A 22,084-nucleotide genomic window follows, 5' to 3' on the forward strand; every position below is an offset into this window, starting at 1 on the left:
CCATCTGGCAGCTGTTTCAGTTTTCCACCCTACTGTGGATAACTGATCAACTTTTTCAAATCCTATGCCCATCAGATTTCTAAAGGGTTTGCTCATATTATACCCTCAGGTTCATTGCCTGGTTCCACATAGAGGTTTGAATTTAGTGCTTGCTAAATTGATGGGTCCCCCTTCTAAGTCGCTAGTGAGTTATTCTCTGTTACACCTGTCTCTGAAGGTGGCTTTTGGTTGCTATAACCTCACCCAGGAGAGTAGAAGAGCTGCAGGCTTTAGTATCAGAGCCTCCCTATACAATTTTCTTTAGGGACAAGGTTTTCTTTTGACCTCACCCTAAATTCTTGTCTAAAGTGGTTTCCAAATTTCACATAATCAAGTGATTTTTTTTTACCAACTTTCTTTCCAAAGCCGCATTCAAGTAAAGAAGGAAAAACTCCATATTCTAGATGTTAGAAGAGTTTTGCTTCTTACCAGGATCGGACTAGACCATTCAGGTCTTCATCTCAACTCTTCATCGTGATTTCAGATAGAGTAAAGGGCCACCCAGTCTCCACCCAGAGGATCTCTGCCTAGATTTTCATCTGTATTGGTTTATGCTACCAATTGACTGATGTTGCACCTCCGTGTAAACTGATGGGCGACTTGACCAGGTCTCAGGTGACTTCTGCAGTCTCTCACTTATATTCCCATTCTGGATATCTGTAGGATAGCAACCTGGTGGCAACCTGGTCATCACTCCATACATTTGCTTCTCACTATGCCATCTCTCATTAGTCTAAAGACGATGCCAGATTTGGACAAGTGGTGCTACAATCCTTCTTCAAGTAGACTCCAAGCCCACTTCCAGTTCGAATTGCATAGAGTCACCTACAGTGGAATGGAAATGTGCAATCACTTGAAGAAAAAACTGTTATCTACCTTTCCATAACCTGTTCTTCAAGATATGTTGCACATGTCCATTTCACAACCTGTCCTCCTTCCCCTCTCTATTGGAGTCTTTCCATTGGGAACTGACGGAGTCTGGGGGCAACATTGCCCTTTATATCTGCGTGCAATGACGTCAGGGACCAGAGGGCGCTCGCGCTTCCCCAGTGGGTACTGCTGAAGGGAAATTCTCTGATAACTGTGCACAAGTTGCATGCACACCTACAGTGGAATAGACATGTTCAACACATCTTGAAGAACAGCAGTTATGGAAAGGTAGGTAACCGTCTTCCCCCCTAGGCATTTAGCATTCTAAAGGGCCTTTGTCAGTTACTTATAACTTACTCAAACTTCAATCTTTTGGTTTTATTATTTTTCATGTCTGGTTTATGATTGAGAATGAAATGCTTCTGAAACTTTGAGCCAAAATGGTTCGGCAGCTTTTGAGACTGAAGAGACAGTGGGCGGGTGTGGGGGGAATACACCTTTTGACGTTATAAACATTTTTTAAATTATTTTTCATTATTTTTAACTCTTCTCATTGAGGTGCTAGAACTTGAAATTTGTCAGGGACAGAATCCCTAGATTGGACATGTGTTTTTTGGTGACCTAGTCAAAATCTACTATGTTTTTTTAAAAAGAACAGGAGTACTTGTGGCACCTTAGAGACTAACAAATTTATTAGAGCATAAGCTTTCGTGGGCTACAGCCCACTTCTTCGGATGCTGTAGCCCACAAAAGCTTATGCTCTAATAAATTTGTTAGTCTCTAAGGTGCCACAAGTACTCCTGTTCTTTTTGCGGATACAGACTAACATGGCTGCTACTCTGAAACCTATGTTTTTTTAAATTCTCAAAACTTGACAAGTTGTGAGCATTTAAAAAACATGATTGAAACATGCCTTCAATGTTTTAATAACCAGAGTTTTTAAATAACTTCATTCTCTGCCCATGTTCTCTTGGTATGGCACATGAGCACAACAAAGCTGGGTGGAATTTTAGCCTGTACTATACACTTTTGAAAAACATTGTCCAATTCAAAGTACAAGTAAATATTGAATAAGGAAAGTCTCCCTAACTCATTGTATACAAAGGAGCACATGATGGACCATGAATCCAAACCAACTCCCATTGAAGAATTAGAATGACTCTCATTGATTTCAGCAGTCTTTGAGTGGAGCTCCATGTGATTGAGTCAATGTTGTGTTAGAAACCTAACTTTTTGGATTTCCGGATTTTGTGTGACTTATTTCTCGATCATAATATTTTATTGATTTATTTTTTTCATTTGCTATAATACACAGGCAGCCAAGTTAATTCCTAGTATAACTCCAATATTTCAGTGGAATTAGACCAATTTGGCCCATGATTTTTCGTGTATCACTGAAAGACATTACAATATGATGAAATATCCAGTTGAATATGCTAGGTGGGGGCTTGTGGTAGACTGTTGGAAGAATGTTTAGTGGATGATCTCTCTGTGAACACTTTGTATAAGTATGTGGAAAAACTTGAAAAATATTTTTTCAAATGCATAATCATGGCCCTTCAGACTCCACACCCACATAATTTGCCATAGAATTCATCCCTAACTGCAGAGTTGTGCTTCAGAATCTGAGTTTCCTTTAAAAAAAAAATCGTATTTCTAGACCTCATGGTTGGGAAGAAAAGCTTGAAAAATGTGAACCATGTATAAATAGGTGCAGTGGAGCCTTCCTTAGTTTTTCAGCCAGCCTGAAACAATAGATTTGAGTGACGTGAACTATCTCACACATTTTAATGTTAACTTTTAAACCTAAAGATGACCTATAACATATTAAAAACTGAAAATATTGGAACACTGTAAAAAAGCAACCCTGAATTCAGTATCAAAATAAATAACATAAAAGCTACTGTACTGACTGAACTATTCTTTTTTAATATTTAATTCACTAAAACTCACAAATTTAAAAATGTATCTGAAACTGTTACACAACTTTCACCAGAACACTACAGTATCTAGAAACTTTGCGGCACAATTTAGGTCCATCTTACCACAAAGTACATGGCACTGCATACAAAATATTAAGCAGTATTGTTTCCATGTTAGCAATGTCATGGAAATGCAATTCTACCATTATACATAGCCATCACTTGAATCTCACAAACCCCTTGGTAAATTGTGCAAGAGTTACCAATTACAAAATTAATCCATGAACTGGATTATATTAAAATATAATTTGAACTATAATAATCAAGTTTAACATTATTCTTGAAGTACTAGTATTATGATTGTAATATGCTGCTTATTGTGTAACATAGACGTCTCTATAAAGGAAATGCAAATTTACCTAAATGTATTATTTCTACTTTTTGACAAAAATGTATTTTCATTTAATCATAATATTCTTTTAATGTTATGATATCTGATAACTATAGTGGATACTAAAGACACCACTGAGGATACTTCCATGTCCAGAACCGATGGAGAAGGAACGACAGAAGAACTAAATGGTACTAATATTTTTAATTATAATTGTCTGTTTTCCAATGTACAGATATGACAGAGACATCTTCTCTGGACCAAAGAGATTATAATTTAATGCAGATATCTTGATAATGTTTAGATCTCTGTGGGACAAAAATTAAACACCGACAAATAATGAAAAATCTTGATATAATTAGATTTCCAAATGTGAGTTTGGCATTTTTGTCAAACGGTACTGTTCATACAATACATCATGCATTTTATAAAGTAACTCCACAGTATATTTTTGTTACTATTTTATCAACAAGGCATATGGAAAAATTAATTATCTTGAAATCCTCATATATTGAAATGGTTAAATATTTTAGGATCTTTATTCCTGTTGTACAATAAATGAATGATTTAATGCACAGTGCTAATCAATGTAATTGACTTACACATCTTTGGGAATATAGACTTCATAGTTTATAGCAAGGGCAGTCAATAGGCGGACCGCGGGCCAAATCTGGATCGCCAGCCACTTTTGAACAGACCCTGAAATTTTTATTTACTTATTAACTATTATTATTATTTTTTATTATTTTCTCTGGAGTCTGGACCTTGACTATATCTTGACCAAGACATTTTGACCTCAACGAAAAATAATCTACTACCCCTGATGAGGTGCCACCTTGCGTTATGATTTTTGTTATTTCTAACATACTATACTGGATCATAGCAGGTTAACACTTTGACTAGGAAACCCACAAGAGAAGCTCTGAGGGTGCTAAAGGAAGTGGTAGTGGTGATTCAGTTGGTATCACTTTTCTCCCTGAGTCAATATTGAACTAATGCCCCTTCTGGTGTTAGGGGTCATTGTGCTGTGTAAGAGGTTATCTTTTGAATGAGACATAAAATCAAGGTCTTCAGTTGTCATTATTAAATAATTAAATACATTTGGAGGGAATATTCTTCAATTCATGTTGTGTAATTTCTTCAAAACTGTTGTGTAGTGTTGCTGCATTCCACCTCAGAATTGGCTGTATTTTGGAGGTCATTTAAATGACTCCAAATTAGTACACACTAATTTGTAAAATCTGTAAAATGCTTTATAAACCTTTTAGATGAAAAACACTGTGTAAAATGTAAGATATTGGCGATCTTTATTATTAATTAATTCCTTGCAAACACAATAGAAGATACATCAGAGTCAGAGGTAACTGCTGATCACCCAGAAGTTCAAGCTTTGGTAGAAGAAGCTGTAAAAATTGCAGCACAATCTCCAATAATGCTACCGGCTGAAGTATATGCTGAAGTATTAGAGGAAGCCATTACAGAGGTAAAAATAGCAGTACCAAAACATTCAAATATTATTTCTAAGAGTTCCTTGTAATATTTTATGTATTCCCTTGCAACATTTACTTTTCAGATTGTTCATTTGAAATGTAAATCTAGTATACTTCACATTATATAGTCTCAGTTTGATCCCACACATACTGTGGACTAGCTTACTTTAGAATGTCATATTTGTAGCCTTTTAATTAGGAGTGTCAAACTTTTATTATTTTTATATTCATTTTTGTTTTAGTTTCACTGTAAACCTTCTAATGCTATTGGAATCTCAGAGCAGCAGTATAGAAAGGCTTGGATCTCTCCCATGTGGCCCTTAAGCAATGTACAGTACAATATACCATTTTACTCAGCAACTGTATTGATGGTTATAGCTATAATAGTGAATTAAGAGGGCTATTCCTTACTACACTGCTAAGGCTGTAACACAGAAATCTAGGACAGGTTCTTAAATCTATTATTAGAAAAACTTGTTCTTCAGTTCTTAGGCAAAACTCCTCAATGATTGCCTAAGCAAGGACTTTAGGATCAGGCTGTGAGGGTTCACCATTGTTTTCTTCTAAAACAGAAGACTTCCAGGCCAAACTCTAAAAAGACTAGGATTACTGTTAAATCAATGAGACTGAATATGGTGTAAGGCCCCAATGCAGAAATGCTTCCTGCTTCAGTTATGCCCTTAAACATGTGCTTAATTTTAAACACCTACTTAAGTCCCATTGAAGTCAATGGAATTTAAGTATGTGCTTAAGTGCTTTCTTGAATAGGGATCAACTTACATACACGCTTAAGGGCTTTCTTGAATTGGGGCTTGAGTTAAGAATCCTCCAGAATAGCAAAAATAATTAGAGATTTTAAGGCCAGAAGGGACCACTGGATCATGTAGTCTAATCTCCTCAATAATATTTAACCCAGTTAACCCTTTATTGAGCCCAATATGTTTTGGTTGACTAAGCCAGGGATCGGCAACCTTTGGCACGTGGCCTGCCAGGGTAAACACCCCAGCGGGCTGAGCTGGTTTGTTTACCTGCCGTGTCCGCAGGTTTGGCTGATCGTGGCTCCCACTGGCTGCGGTTTGCCGCTCCAGGCCAATGGGGGCTGCGGGAAGCGGCGCGGGCCAAGGGATGTGCTGGCCGCTGCTTCCCGCAGCCCCCGTTGGCCTGGAGCGGCGAACTGCGGCCAGTGGGAGCCGCGATCAGCCGAACCTGCGGAGGCGGCAGGTAAACAAACCTGCCCGGCCCACCAGAGTGCTTACCCTGGTGGGCTGCGTGCCAAAGGTTGCCGATTCCCTGGATAAGCTATATCTTCTAGAAAAGCATCCAGGCTTGTTTTGACAACATCAAAAGAAGGAGAATCCACCACTTCATCTAGTAGTGTGTTCCAGTGGCTAATCATTGTCATTGTTAAAAATATTTGTTCCTTACTTCTAATTTGAATTTGTCTGGCTTCAGCTTCCAGCCACCAGATCTTGTTAGGCCTTTCTCAGCTAGCTTGAGGAGTGCTTTAGAAACTGGTATTTTCTCCCTATGAAGGTACTTACACATCGTAACCAAGCAAGCTCTTGATGTTCTTTTTAAGTTTCCTCACCAATCTTGAACAAAGACTGTAAGATGCTGAAATTAGGTCTTAGTTATTAGAAAGCGTATTTTCACTTTTTTATTTGCTTGTAACCATCTCTACCTTTATTTCTTTTACTTGGCATCACTTAACTATGTCCTTTTGTTAATGAACTTGTTTTACTTTTAATCTAAACCAACGCAGTGCTGTATTTGAATAGAAGTAATTAACTCCCGTTAATATGGTAAGCTGCTAGTTGTTGTCTCTTTAAAGGAGCAAAGGAACATTATTCTTTCTCTGAATAGTCCAGGAGAGGGCTGGGCACTTCATGGAAGATGGTTTTGGGGAAATTCAGGTCTGGGAATGTGTCTGGGGTCACTTCTGCATAAGATAACTGGGCGATAGAGATTAGAGTTGGGCTGTTGTGTTGTAGGCAGAATGCTGGGGTCAGAGTATTGAATCACAGCTGCAAAGCACACAAACACTTCAGAGGACTGCATACTTGTCTGCTGGCTGTTGGTGTCTGGGCTGTGAGGCACAGCAGCAAAGGATTTAAGGCATGCAGGGTTACAGGGCAGGTGGTGACACAACCATTCACTGGTCTGGATTCCACATTCTTTGTACCTAGATGCATAACCTTGCATTTGGATGTATTTAATGCATTTTCTTTTCTCAAAAGAGTAATGCTCATTCCACTTAAGCTACCACAGCTTTTAAAGTGTAACTACCATTTTGTCAATCTTAGAAATCTGCAAAACTGTAACACAAAGTTCAGTTTACATTTTTTGTGAGCAGTATTAGACTCTGAAGATAGGCCTGCCTCAGAAAAGTAGTTATGCAGTTTCTTCTTAATTTGGGATATATTTCAGCTCCCCTTCAAGTAATCTTGCTTAATAAACTTTAGAAGTAGAGACCCTGATGAAGGAGAAAACAATATTATTCACCTGTAACTGAAGTAATTGGTGACTTAGCTCTCTTATCCACAGTCACACTCTCTCTATCTAATTCTTTGGAATTCTGCTTCTGATCAAGCAGTTAGGGACTGTGGGAGTGGGCCTTCCCTTTCAGATGTTGTGTAGGTAGGTACCCTACTGTATCTACAATATGAACACAAAAACAACAAGGAGTCTGGTGGCACCTTAAAGACTAACAGATTTATTTGGGCATAAGCTTTCGTGAGTAAAAACCTCACTTCTTCGGATGCATCCGAAGAAATGAGGTTTTTACTCACGAAAGCTTATGCCCAAATAAATCTGTTAGTCTTTAAGGTGCCACCAGACTCCTCGTTGTTTTTGTAGATACAGACTAACACGGCTACCCCCTGATACTATCTACAATATGGTTTGTGTGGCTATGGCTCTAATATGGGGTGCTCTGGAAGCAATATACTTGAAGGGCCCTAATGAGAGCAAAAGAGCATGAATGCATCTGCTGTCATGGTTGAATTTGGTAGGATCTCCCAACATACAGTGCTAACTTCAGATCTGGTGAAAAATCAGTGCTGTTTTACAGCTGGTCTGAATTTTCCCTGATATCTGAAGATTCCTAGAAAGGAGTAGGTTTATTAGATGTGCATTGATCTTTACCTGACATGGTTTAATGCCACAGATTAGCCCTTGAGGGAGAAGCAAGGGCTACGAAAAGAACTGAAACACAGACAGACAAACACATTATTTGAAAAGAAATTATTTTTTTTCTGAGCAGGGAAGAAGAAAAATTTACTGAAGTCCCCAATAGCTACTGCTGTAACAGAATGGCTTAAACCCTGTTTGTTTCTCTATGAGCATCTGAAGAGTCCAGAGAAGTGCTTAAAAAGTCACTAGGATGTGTTTCAAAGCTGTATAATGGTCTACATATTTCATATGACCAGAGGCTTATACAAGGGTCTTTATTTTAGATTTGCTAGCCAGTTTGTAACTTATTCCTGAGACCTGAATCTAAGTTCTCTGTAGTTATTTTTGGAAAACTACAGTGTATTTTTATACATTCATCTCCATTTGTTCTGTTATATTCTTTCTTCACTCAGGCCCATAAGTTACAAATCTCTTCTAGAACTAATAAAAAGACCCTTTATTGGAAAGAAAAATGACATTGAAACAGGTTAATACAATGCAGAAAAAATTTGTATTGTCTGTTTTTCTAAACAATTCACTGATGTTATTGTATTTATATCATTTTGTTTTACAACTAAATCCAACATTTTGTAACAGCTCACTAAGAAGAACAAAGACAGGTTTCCTGGGGCTCCAGAAAAAGGAGGATGGGTACTGGATAACTATCCTACAACATCAGAGCATTGGTTAGTCTTGTCAGAAAAAGGCCTCTTACCTGACACTGTCGTCTGTCTTAAGAATATAGAAAAAAATGGTTAGTAAATGTTTTACTTTTAAAGCATAAAAATTAAAATCTTTTCCCAATTTTGATGTCTTTGTTTGAGGTATTGTTATAAGAAATGTCAGTTAAAGTGTACTTGTATCCCACTAGCAATTTTGTAGGACTTTGCCTCTATATCAAAAAGGATCTGTTTCTCTCCCTGCCTTTTTTTATAATTTTGTCTGTAATGCAGGTCTCCTCCCCTGGAATCCACACAAAACATGCAAACATAATTCCAGCCACAAACCTAGATACTGGCAAACATAACAGCACACCTCCTGTAACCGTGCCTCAGTGGATCACAACTGAGAATACCAAATTCAGGACAACCTGCCAAAAAATAGGGCAGACACACCCCAAAACTGGAGATTATTCTCCCATGAGATATACCAAACCAGCAACAAAAGTAAACTTCTGTGTCACCACACTGGCTAACAAGAAGTCAGAAAAGCAGTTTCCTATGCATTCCAGTCCTTGTAGCACCACCAAAAACACTAGATTTAACGATGAGTGGTTCTTTAAAACCAATTTCATCAGATAAAAGATTCTTCTGATCCCAAAGGACCAGCCACACACCTAGGTCAATATATAATGCAGATCTTACCCAAAAAATCACTCCATTGCCAATCCTTTAGTATCTAAAATCTAAAAGTTTATTTATAAAAAGAAAGAAAGAAAGGTGAGAGTTAAAATTGGTTAAAGGAATCAAATACATACAATAATTGCAAAGTTCTTGGTTCAGGCTTGTAGCAGTGATGGAATAAACTGCTGTCTTAAGTCAAGTCTCTGGTTGCTTCCAAATCATTGGAAGGTCCTCAATCCCTTGGTTAGAATGCTCCCATTACTGTAAGTCCATAGTCCAGAGGTTTGAGCAGGAAAGAGGCCAAATGGAGATGTTTCAGGGCCTTTTATAGCTTCTGCCATGTGGAGGGAAATCCATTGTTTCAAACAAAGGCTTCAACACAGCTAGTGGGAAATTACAGGTAGCAAGATGGTGTTTGGAGTCACATGGGCAAACATGTCCATGAATGATTTTGCTTAGTCACAGCAGGAAAGTCCATTAAGTGTAGATAGGCGTCTCCCATGGTCCATTGTGAGTTAAGTGTTCCTTGATGAGCCACTTAATTTGAATAGTCCCTTCAAGATGTGCAGGCTAATTACCCCAGGAGCAAACATTTGAAATATAGGTATAGATGCTCATAACTTTAAATACAAAAATGATACATGCATACAAATAGCATAATCATATTCAGCAAATCATAACCATTCCATAGACACCTTACTTGACATAATTTGTACAAGATTTGTTGCAATTATATAACAGTGGTAGCAACAATGATCTACATGGTCATATTTAATCAGATAACGTCACACTTCCTCACTACAGCACCTAAATAACTCTATTAGTGCCCAAACTCTTATGCCCAAATAAATTTGTTAGTCTCTAACGTGCCACAAGGACTCCTCATTGTTTTTGCTGTTACAGACTAACAGAAATCTAATAGAAACATTGCAAATGGCAGCTTCTGAAAATGCTAACTATTGTTACAAATAATTTCCACTTAAAACACTTGCTGCTATTTAACAATTATCCAAACAAGCAACACACTTAAACACAACAATCAACTAAAAATCTACACCATACACAAACTAGCTATCTTCTTCAATGCAGCACCAATTCAGTATTCCCAGCAACTAAATAACATACATTTCTAACCACTTCAATAAAGACAGAGTTTAAAATTGCATGTTTTGTGTGAAGGTGACAGAAGGAACCCTGTGTGTTTGGGTACGAGCAAGGTAATGTGGAGAAATCAAAATCAAGAGATGGCTAAGGAACAAACTATGTAGTTTCTGGCTTTTTTATAGCTGTATTAGTGGATTATCCCCTTAACTATTTTAAATGTTTTGTTGATGTAAATGTTTACAGATGCTATGTCTGCTTTCCACTTGTATCTTCTAATAGAAATAATAGCCCACTTCTGCATTTCTAGAGCACTTTGAGTCATTGTATCATAGGCCACACCCTCAGTTGGTCTAAATCCGTGTTTCTCAAATGCGGCCACCGTGGCTGGATGCGGCCAACAGGGGCTTTTCTTGCCACCACAGCCTTCTGGCTGGTGATTGGGGGGGACAAAGCAGCGGCCCTCCCCTGGGCCACCAGGATGGGTTGGACTCTGCCTCCCTCTGGAGCCACAAATGCCAGAGGAGCAGAAAGTTCGTGTGAGTTCCCCACCTTCCCTGGGGCAGTGGGGCTCAGGCTTCCTGCTCCAGCCCTGGGGTGATGGGTGGCAGGCTCCAGCCATGCAGCAGTGGGATCCGGCCATGGGCTCTGTCCCCGGCCCCTCACACATCACCCCTGGTCCTTGCTGCCTCCCCTGGCCCTCACCCATCCACCCCATCACCCCCAGCCGCCTCCCTACCCACCTCCCCATCCAAGGCTTAATTTGTCTCCTGGCTTGCCACGGCTGAGTAAATCTGCTGTGAAAAGTGATATTCGTATGTTTGTTAATATCACTTTCTACTGCCTCCCAGCTAGCTAACAAGTCTGCTGCTGTGAAAAGTAGAAGCAGGCTTACTAGCTAGCAAGTCTAAAAAAAAAAAAAGAAACAACAACAAAAAAGACAACATGCAAAGCACCTTATTTGTGTTTCTATTCTGTTTGGGTCCAGAAAAGAATAGAGACAACTGTATTATTTTTATTACTGAGTTTGCAAAAAAAAACCAACCCCAACACTTGCATAAATAAGTTACTATGATTTGAACATGCAAATGTGCATACGTATTAGTTTTTCCTAAAGTTAATTAAGCATTTTAGGAAAAAATGTCATAGCAGCCACCAGCAAGAGTAGGTGGCCACATTCTGAGGTCACCAAAAATTTTGTTGTGAGAATCCCTGAAATCAGCATAGCTCTATTTAATTCCTGCCAACGGTATATCCCTGTATCTGTTTGCCAAACCAAATGAATAATATGCAACTGCTCATGTGAATAAAGTTACTCATATGGATTAGAGCTTTGCAGAACTGAGGACATAAGTCTTTATTTCTGCATACTCTGCACCAGTAATATGGATTCATGGATTTTATATTTTTTTCATTATTTTTTTTAAATTTTTTTGTCATTCTTAAACTATGGGCACACATACAAACTAGAAAAACAGCAATTTCAGTTTAAAATATGAGATATGCAAAATTTCAATACTTATCCCCCCCCACAGCCTTGCCATATCCCACACTCAAGTTATTAGGCTGTTGGCATGGAAAACAAAGCTTAACAATTTTCAAAAGTGGTATATCTGTCATTTAAATTGGTACACACTTCTTTTCTAAAATTTAAAAACGTCTCTCTAAGCTGTCAACCATTTATAAAAGGGCTTTCATACCTTAAAAGCATAATCATTCTAATGAGATAGTAGTTTTATATTATTGCCAAAAGTATATTATTCTTGTATAATTGTATTGCAGGAATATTTTTACTACGCAGACTGTACCTAACAAATAAAGATGAAATTAATTCTAAGATTTTGGAAAGACTTACAGATGAAGCATTAAAAAAGCAAAAAGAGGAGGAAGAAACAAGGTAAAATGTAACATGTGAATGCATAAAATATAAAAATAATAAAAAAGTAATTTGATATAAGATAATATATTCTACAAGAACATGCACTGTTTTTATGGTCACAAAAATTTCCACATCTATTTTACATTAAGGAGATCTGAACCTATATCCATTAACACAGTGCACTAAAAAAAAAAGTTAAGAATAGTTCTGGTAGGTCCAAAGTCCTGCAATACATTGTTACCTTAGTGTTATTATCTGATGAATACTAAACTCAGATAACCACATTTGGTGTGGGGAGATCCTCTAGCTAATATGTTTTCTTTGGTCCCTGTCATTTGTCAAAATGATAACATCCAGGAAAGGACACAAATCATAATTGATTTTTATTTAGTAATGAATCACTTTGAAGAAGCAGGCTTGCCAAACTGTATCTTAATATTGAACAGTATTTTTCAGCATTTTCAATTGCATTTAATGTTTGAAACTTGTTTCAACCATATTTTATACAAATAAAGATACGGAATTTTCTAATTTCAGGAGAGAACTGCAAGAGGTGCTGAAATTAAAAGAAGAAAATCAGCAACCTGTAAAGCCTGCTGAAGACAAATATGAAAGCAAGTATCATCTGATATAAATTTAATAACACCTCTTGGGAATTGTTTCATTGTTTAAATTATTTTACAAATTGGGATTCAAACTTTACCCCCCATTTTTAGCCACTCAGCATCTGGGGGAGGGAGTACTTCACATTCCTCTCCACTGAACACCTTGACCAACTCAGGTATCAGTATTTTTGCGGAAGTCTGAGAGGATTACTCCCATTTGTCTCTTCCTGGTCTTCAAAAGCCCTACATCGTGATGGCCTTCTTTCAAAACAGCTGGAGATAGCTCAGAGCTCATCAGCACATCTGTGTTCATTGGCCAGAGGGAATATTCCCTTCCCCAGAGCTTTGTGGCAGAACTTTCACACCAGCTTGTGATATGTCTGAGGCCTGGTCTACACTACAGGGTTGGGTCGAATTTAGCTGCGTTAGGTCGATTTAAAAATGACTGTGTCCACACAACCAGCCCTGTTCCGTTGATTTAAAGGGTTCTTAAAATTGACTTCTGTACTCTTCCCCGACAAGGGGAGTAGCGCTAAAATCGACTTTACTGGGTCGAATTTGGGGTAGTGCGGACGCAAATCGACGGTATGGGCCTCTGGGAGCTATCCCAGAGTGCTCCATTATGACCGCTCTGGACAGCACTTTGAACTCTGATGCACTAGCCAGGTACACAGGAAAAGCCCCGGGAACTTTTGAATTTAATTTCCTGTTTGGTCAGCGTAGCAAACTCAGCAGCACTCAGCAGCACAGGTGACCATGCAGTCCCCCCAAGAATCGTAGAGCGTAGAATGTTTCTACGCTCCCCCTATCATCTCCGTCCCTGAGGTTATCGCAGATTAGAAGGCGAAAAAAACCACGCTCGTGATGACATGTTTTCCGAGCTCATGCAGTCCTCCCGCACTGATAGGGCACAGCTTAATGCATGTAGGCATTCAGTGGCAGAGGCCAGGAAAGAATTAAGTGAGCGTGAAGAGCGGAGGCAGGACGCAATGCTGAGGCTAATGGGGGAGCAAACTGACATGATGAAGCGTCTATTGGAGCTGCAGGAAAGCCAACAAGACCACAGACCCCCACTGCATTCACTGTATAACCGCCTACCCTTCTCCCCATTTTCCATAGCCTCCTCACCCAGACACCCAAGAATGTGGGGGGGGAAGGCTCCGGGCACCCAACCACTCCACTCCAGAGGATGGCCTAAGCAACAGAAGGCTGTCATTCAAACAGTTTGATTTTTAGTGTGGCTACAATAAACAATGTGGCCTTGTCCTTCCCTCCTCCCCCACCCCACCCGGGCTACCTTGTCTGTTTATTAATTTATTGAGATTGCCACCATCAATAAAAGTTCTTTTTTATTTTAAAAAATAGAATTTAAAAATAAATATATCTACATTAACATTATCATTTAGATTTTAAATTGCACGAAAGTCTGGTGTAGTGGGGCGCCACGCCGATGAGTCTTCGCTTCGCTACATCTGGAAACTAAAAATATGGTTTCCACAGCGACTGTAACTCAGCCACACTACACATATATTAAGGCATGAAAGTGATCAGAATATAAAATACTACCATACAGTTCATATGGACTGAGTTACTTTTATTGAGGGAACCATAAAGAGGTTACTTGCCTTACAGTAACTGGAGTTCTTAAAGATGCTTTTATCTGCTTGGATCCTAATGTAAGTGTGTGCATGCATCAGCCCAGAATATTTTACCAAGAAGTATCTATTGGAGCTGTGCATGTACCCTTGCTACAGGGAGCATGAAGGCATATAGGGCACATACACAGCTCCAATAGATACTCAGTTCCTTCACCAATATGAAAAATCCAGGTAAGGACTCTGTATCAATTACTCCTGGGGAAATTCTGCCCCACTGTGCACATACAGAATTCATGTTTTGCACAGAATTTTTTTTCCTCAGCAGAAATTAGACTCTGATGGAAAATGCTGCAGTTACACCTTTCGTCCACCAGGGACACTATTGTGCCAGAACAGAGAGCATCTGCTCCCAATGGGAGCAGCCCCAGACACGGATAGGAAAGAGAAGAGGCTGCGTTCCTCACAGTGCCCTGCCCGTGGGGCCAGGTCAGGAGACGTATATGGGGGAACGGACAATGTGGGGCACATGGGACTGCTGGGGGGGGGGTCACAGAATGGGGTTCAGAAGGGCTAGTGGGGGGACAGATGGACAGGGGCTGAATAGCAGTGGAGGTGCAGGAACATATGGGGATGGGGGGACAAGGCATGCAGGGACACAGGGGACAGGGGAAGGGGTGGCTGAGAGGGGGCAGGGACACATAGGGTTAGGGAGGAGGGAGTACAGAGACATGGGGGAGGGGTGGCTGAATGAGAGCACAGGGTCACATGGGGATGGGGGAGGAGGTGCAGGGATATATGGGGGATGGGTGCTGAATGGGGGTGCAGGGATACATGGGATCAGGGCCAGATGTGCCTGACTGAATGAGAGAGGCTAGGGGTCAGCCAGGGTCTGCATAGGGGGATCCCTAACAATCCCTCCCCACCAAAAAAAACTGATCCATACTTTTCTTGCCCACACCCAACAACTCTCCCACTTCACATCCAGGCTCCTTCCCAGCAATTACTTCCCTTTCCCTCAGCTCTTCCATTACCTCTGACTCCCCCAAGCCTTTGCACTGCTTCTAGGGGGTGGGGGAAATATGTTTCTGTACTGTAGCAAGCAGGTCTGTTGAGGGAACTCCCCATTTTAGGAATACCTAGTATGGAACAGAATCTTTTAACTCTCATTCATGAGTAATGGAGCTCTTCCTGCTCAGCTGATCTGCCAAATAATTCTGGGTACCCAGGAGATGGAAAGCTATTAGCCCAACCCAATGTTGGATGCACCAGTCCCAGAGGTATATTGATTCCTGACAGAAGGGGATAATCTCACTCCCCCTTGATTGTTTATATACTGTATAGGTGTATTGTCCTTTATGTTTTAGGTAGTGGGCCCCTGAAGGAGAGGCAGAAATGCCTTGCAGGTTAGACTAACAACCTTGAGCTTTTGTACATTTATGTGTAACCAAGACTCTGCCTTGGACTACTTACCCTGAATTTGAAGAAAACCCAAGTGTACCCCGCATCATAGCACCTCCTGCTGGCTGTCCTGGGAATTAGCTTAGTCCACCCGTGCACCCTCCTCTGGTGACATCTCGCTGCCGTCACTTCTACTCCAGGATGCGAGTTGTCCCAATGACCACAGTCTGTTCTCCCCCTTTCCGGGGGAACCATAGTCCACTGTCCAGGCACTTCCTCAGTGGCCAATAGGGATGGGAGGGGGGACAACCCAGGCCGACCCGCTCTCACTCCCTGATCCTGCCCAGCACTGCTCTGTCCAAGTTGCTAGCTGACCTCTACCTGTAAGGCAGCCAGTTCTCTTCCCTCCTCAAGCTTCAGGGAATAACTGAACTACTCTGCCCTGCAGCTCCTCTTAAATGGGCCTGCCCGGCCCTGATTGGCTTCTCCTCATAGCCCTCACCAATTGGCTGTCTCCTGCACAGTCTCCCATCGGTCCTCCCAATTGGCTGCCTGTTGCGCAGCCTCCCTAGGGTTTTATTAACCCTTTATGGGCTAGTGTGGGGCAGATGCCCCATCACAGATGCATTCAACACCAGAGGCTCAGAAGGGGGTGGAGGATGAAAGCAAATATACTGGCAAACATTCAGAGGGTCTGTCCACCAAAAGAGAGATGACAATGCATACTGAGGATCTTCTATAAGTAAGTCCAAGTTGTGCCTGATTGGCTGAAACTGACCTCATCCAACCTTACGAAAGGACAGAGGTTTAACCTTGAATACAGGGTCATGTTATGTCCATATTGCCATGTGCCCCAGCAAACTCAGGAACACTTTTATTGAGTTTTTTGGATGGGAGAGGAGGTTTGAAATGATATGAGTCATACAAAATCTCCTTGGCTATCAACTCAGCCTTGACCCTTGGCTCTGGTCCCTAACTACCGACTCTGGCTTAACCTTCTCCAGCCCAACCATCTGTGTCTTTAACCACTAGACTTGTTTGCCCAAGCCTTAGTCCCTGACATATGATGCCATAAAAGTAGAAACCAAGATACTTGAGACCGGTCCAAAGCATAAGATCTACAACAAGAGGGGCTCCTTTGTAAATCCCTTTCAGGAACCAAACAAAGAATGAAGAGAAAATCTAGAAGGATTTCTATTGCCATAAAATGAAGACGATGCAGATGAGCAGAACTTCTCCATTAGTGGTACAGATTTCTGAAGTGTTCCCACAGAATGAGGAAGTCCAGACTCCAGTCTCTGAGACACCAATGCCAGTATCATAGAAGATGATTGCAGGAAGATTTTCATAATCTGTACCCTTATTTCTGGTTTCGGAACAGACAGAGCCCACAGAAATCAGAGAAGTGTCTAGGAGAGGAGGTGCTGGTTCTGGGGGAATGACTATGGCCATAGAAGTTGTAAAAAGAGTCTGAGTTGCAATAGGAGTGGGTACCAGTGCAGTTGATACCAAGCTCAATTCAATGTAGAAATCTCAGATGAAGGGACCTTCACAATAGAACATGGTACCGACAAATCAGTAACAGATAGTACCATTATCCCCAGTACTGAAGTAGCAGTGTTGGTCAATAAGGATTATCAACTTGGTACCGAAGCAGAATAGCAAGTTTACATAATTCCTAAAGAGATATGGTGCTGATCTTTCTTAGAAGGAGTCAGCTTGGAAACATCAGAATGATGAGACTTAGATTTCTTCTTAACTGGTGAGATAGTGTTTGGCATCAAGAACTCTTTTGCCTGCCTTGAGCAGCAGGAGCCACTGACTGACCCGAGGATGATAAAAGGGAAGGCTAAGCATGATTTTAAGAAGCATGAAGTCTCTTAGAACCAGAAGATCTACCAGCTCCCAAGTCCCAACGTAACATCTCTAGTAGCCAGAACATGGGTAGATACTAGTTCCAATACAGCAGACTGTTTCCATGGAAGAACTCCAGAGTCGGTTACACTTTTCATTGATTTTTCCATAAGAAATACCTTTAAATGGGCATTGAGAGCTCTCTTAGAGAAAGATTTGAAATTTGAATGCTTTTCCACACTATGCGACTTCCCTAAACAAAAGAGACATCTAACATGTCCATCATGCATGGGCATAGCTGATTCGCAAATAAGGCAGATCTTAAAACCCAGAGATCAAGACTCAGCCCATGATGTGCAGTCCAGTACCAAGGGGAAAATCAAAGAAAAAAATTGTTTATTTTTCCCCACTAGTCACCAAATACAGTTTTAACTAATTAAAATAAAATAAAATAAAATAAAACCCCTGACCTAACCTGACCTAAGATACAACAAGGAAGCAGATGGACACTGTGTAGCTCTGTCATGCTGTCATGGGCAGTAAAAGGAACTGAGTGGTAGCTGGGGCTGCGCCCAGGGCCAGCTCTAGGCACCAGCAAAGCAAGCAGGTGCTTGGGGCGGCAAATTTGCAGGGGCACAAGAATCCAGCATGGGAGCTGAGAACCAACAGGGAGCCCTGGGAGCTGTAGTTCCTTGGTTAGCTCCCTCCCTATAGAGCCAGCCCTGGAGCAGGGAAAGAACTACATTTCCCAGCATTCCCGCGGCCACAATTAACAGGAAAAGGAGGGGGAAGGAGTGTGGAACTGAAACCTCATGTTGCAGCTTGCTGTAAATGCTAGGGACAGAGCCAGCTCTAGGTTTTTTGCCGCCCCCCACCCCAGCCCTGGGCTCCCCCCGCACCCCTGTGTTGCCCCCGCCCTGGACTCTCCCCTGCCCACACCCCCTGCTGCCCCAGCTCTGGCCCCGACCTGCACCCCCCTGCTGCCCCAGCCCTGGGCTCTCCCCCCACCCGCATCTCCTGCCACCCCAGCCCTGGCCCCCACCCGCACCCCCTGCCGCCCCAGCCCTGGGCTCTCCCCCCACCCGCATCTCTTGCCACCCCAGCCCTGGGCTCTCCCCCCCACCCGCATCTCCTGCCGCCCCAGCCCTGGGCTCTTCTCCTACCCCTGCACCCGCACTCCCTGCCGCCCCAGCTCTGGCCCCCACCTGCACCTCCTACCACCCCAGCCCTGGGCTCTTCTCCCCCTCCCCTGCACCCGCACTCCCTGCTGCCCCAGTTCTGGCCCCCACCTGCACCTCCTGCCGCCCCAGCCCTGGGCTCTCCCCCAAAGAAAGAATTGGGTGGACTAAATGGACATTGCACCTCTCTATCTGAAGCCTAGCAAGGCAGGTACATGGATCTCACTAGAATTTAAAATGAAAAGTAAGGGAGGGGAGGCTCTACTAGACTGGGCAGCTTTAGATACAGTACCAGGCACGTAGGAGGATTTACATTTCTGAGCCATGGAAGCAGAAATTGACTTTTCTTTTCCAGATTTAGCTAATATTCAGAAAGGGAATCCAGCACCTGCCTTCCAGATTTGAACACCCTCAAAATTCAGGAGTGCTCAAGCTCAATTTGGGCAGCTGTTACTTCATTTCTCCCAAATCAAATATACTGATCCACTGTAACTTGCTCTAGAAAAAGTAGAATAAATTGAGCAAGAAATGCTTCCCAGTGGTTATTAGGACTGGAATTGCTATTTTCAACAGCCATTGCTTTTTTTTTTTTTTTTTAAGTTTTAGTTTTATTTGTTTAAAAGGAAGACAGTGATATTGCATTGGCAAATTCCCCATAGAAACAAAGAATGGAACAAAAGAATCATAAAGGCACTTCAACTTTTCCTCATTTATGTAGACAGTCTTATAATATGCATCCAGATAGCCTTCAATCACACAAGCTGAAAATTGTTCCACTTTACTACAGTTCTGTAACCATATGGGAACCAATCCTGTCTGTGTTCTGTGCACATCCAAAATTCCTGCTGAATGACCCGCCCTGGGAGCAAGTTACCAGTGACCCAGGGCTGGGGCGGCAGGAGGGTGCAGGGGGTGGGGGGGGGGGGCAGCCAAAATTTTTTTTGCTTGGGGCAGCAAAAAACCTAGAGCCGGCCCTGGCTGCACCACCCTTTATGCCCTTTCTGTAGGGGTGTAAAGGGATACACTCACTGCAAGGGTGCCTCCTTCTGGCTGCTCTGGGACTTAGCTCCTTCCAGGTCTGATTCCCTCTTCTGCCACTCATTTGTGCACCCTGCTGCCTCCCTCTCTCCACTTTCTCTTCATGACTTGGCCCGCTGGCCAGGTCACTATAGTTCTCCCCTTCCAGGGTAGCAGAGTCCTATTGGACAACTGTCTGAGGCAGTCTTCTGCTCCACTGCCCAGGCTATGCCACTTCCCAAGTGGCTGGTAGAGGAACCCAGGCCCACCCTCTACTCTGGGTTCCAGTCCAGGGACCCATGACTAGCAACAGTGGCTCCAAGACCCTGCTCCTACTTCCCTGGACTCCTTCCTGTATCTTCTAGCTCCCTTCTCTCTGGATTTACCAGATCAAACTCACTCCTCCCAGTGAGTAACTGCAGACTACTTACTCTCTAACTCCATAGTCCCCAAAACACCTCTCTTCTCCCAGGGTGTGACTGCAGACTACTTCCACTGCAGTCCCCTTCTGTTGCCAACTTCATGGCTTTATATCAGTCCTGCTTGTTCCTTCTCAGCTGGGCTCCATCATCAATTTGACTTTCATATGCAGGCCTTCCCCCAGGTGCGGCCTATCAGGTTAATTACCCAAATTTAACCTGCTCTGCCTTGTGTGAGGTGGACACCCCATAACAGGGGGCATGAAGACACATAGGGCTCATGGGCAGCCCCAAAAGACACAGCTAGCTAAAAGATTCCAGGCTCGCATGCACAAGACAAAAATACCTACAGTGCGATCCATATGGATAAATACTTGAAGAACTTTGAATTTTCTGATTTTATTAATCTACAATTTTTTCTGTTTAATATACACTACAATATATTTATGTTTTCAATTAACTGCAAAATTCAGGGAAGGAAGAATATAGTACTAGATTGAGTCAGGGTATGTCTACACTACGAAATTAGGTTGATTTTATAGAAGTCGATTTTTCGAAATTGATTTTATATAGTCAATTGCGTATGTCCCCACTAAATGCATTAAGTCGGTGGAGTGCGTCCTCACTACCATGGCTAGCATTGACTTATGGAGCAGTGCACTGTGGGTAGCTATCCCACAGTTCCCGCAGTCTCCGCCGCCCATTGGAATTCTTGGTTAAGCTCCCAATGCCTAATGGGGCAAAAACATTGTCGCAGGTAGTTTTGGGTACACGTCATCAGTTGCCCCTCCCTCCGTGAAAGCAATGGCAGACAATCGTTTCACGCCTCTTTTTCCTGGGTTACGCATGCAGACGCCATACCACGGCAAGCATGGAGCCTGCTCAGCTCACCGTCACTGTTGCTGTTGTGGGCAAGTCTACTGTGGGGGCTGCTGTGATCCAAGTAGCCAATGCAATCATTGATGTTCTGTTATCAAGGGTAGTGACTCTTGGAAATATGCGGGCCTTTTTAGATTTTCAGTGCATCGTATTCCTGTCCTTTGTTGCTGGTGAAGAAGTCTTGCAGCCGTACATTCCAGTCCAGTTGGCACTGTAACACCCCATAGCACTTCTGTGGTTGACACATGTAACAGCTCCAGGACTCTTGCTCTTTTGCCTTGGCCAAGGTACCTTGCCCTACCAGGACCTCCAAGTAGTCAACACAGAAGCACCTGCAGCAGCTGGTATTGCTACACAGCAGCAGCTCCTTGCCTTCGCAGCAGACGGTGCAGTAGGTCTGGAACCCGTCCTCGTCGGACATGTAGCTTGGACGGGGGTTCTGGTAACGTCTTCTCTGCCCGGCTCCTAGCAACCTCCAGGGCATGGTGTATGGCTCCACCACTTCCCCTGCAACTCTGCTCTCCTGCAACTCTGCTCTCCTGCTCCCCAGCGACAAGCTCGGGGGATCCGTTCTGGTCCTCCTGAGTGCCTTTGCAGCAGACAGTGCAGTAGGACTGGTACCTGTCCTCGTCGGACATGTAGCTCGTCCGGGGGTTCTGGGAACGTCTTCCCTGCCCGGCTCCTAGCAACCTCCAGGGCATGGTTTACGGCTCCACCACTTCCCCTGCAATTCTGCTCTCCTGCTCCCCAGCGACGAGCTCGGGGGATCCGTTCTGGTCCTCCTGGGTGCTGCTGGCAGACGTGGTACTGCTGCTCTGGGAGGACTCCTTGGAATCCTCCTCAGTGAGATCGATCAGGGGCTCCTGGACAGACATCCTCCTCTTAGAGCACTGATTGGGAGCCAGAGACTCCATGTCATTCACTTCTTTA

The 22,084-nt window shown here is 42.6% G+C and overlaps 1 protein-coding gene across 1 annotated transcript in view; it reads left to right on the plus strand.

The window, feature by feature from the left end:
- AK9 (adenylate kinase 9) overlaps positions 1-22,084 on the plus strand; it is a 177,920-nt gene that overhangs the window by 55,963 nt on the left and 99,873 nt on the right. Inside the window, exons 16-20 of the mRNA XM_026656149.1 lie at positions 3,339-3,413; positions 4,563-4,705; positions 8,481-8,637; positions 12,110-12,224; positions 12,744-12,820. Coding sequence (XP_026511934.1) covers positions 3,339-3,413; positions 4,563-4,705; positions 8,481-8,637; positions 12,110-12,224; positions 12,744-12,820 — 567 coding nt within the window. The remainder of the gene's footprint in view (positions 1-3,338; positions 3,414-4,562; positions 4,706-8,480; positions 8,638-12,109; positions 12,225-12,743; positions 12,821-22,084) is intronic.

The sequence above is a fragment of the Terrapene carolina genome, unplaced genomic scaffold (genome assembly GCF_002925995.2).
Source record: "Terrapene carolina triunguis isolate 2854851 unplaced genomic scaffold, T_m_triunguis-2.0 Scaffold42, whole genome shotgun sequence".
Taxonomy (NCBI): Eukaryota; Metazoa; Chordata; order Testudines; family Emydidae; genus Terrapene; species Terrapene triunguis.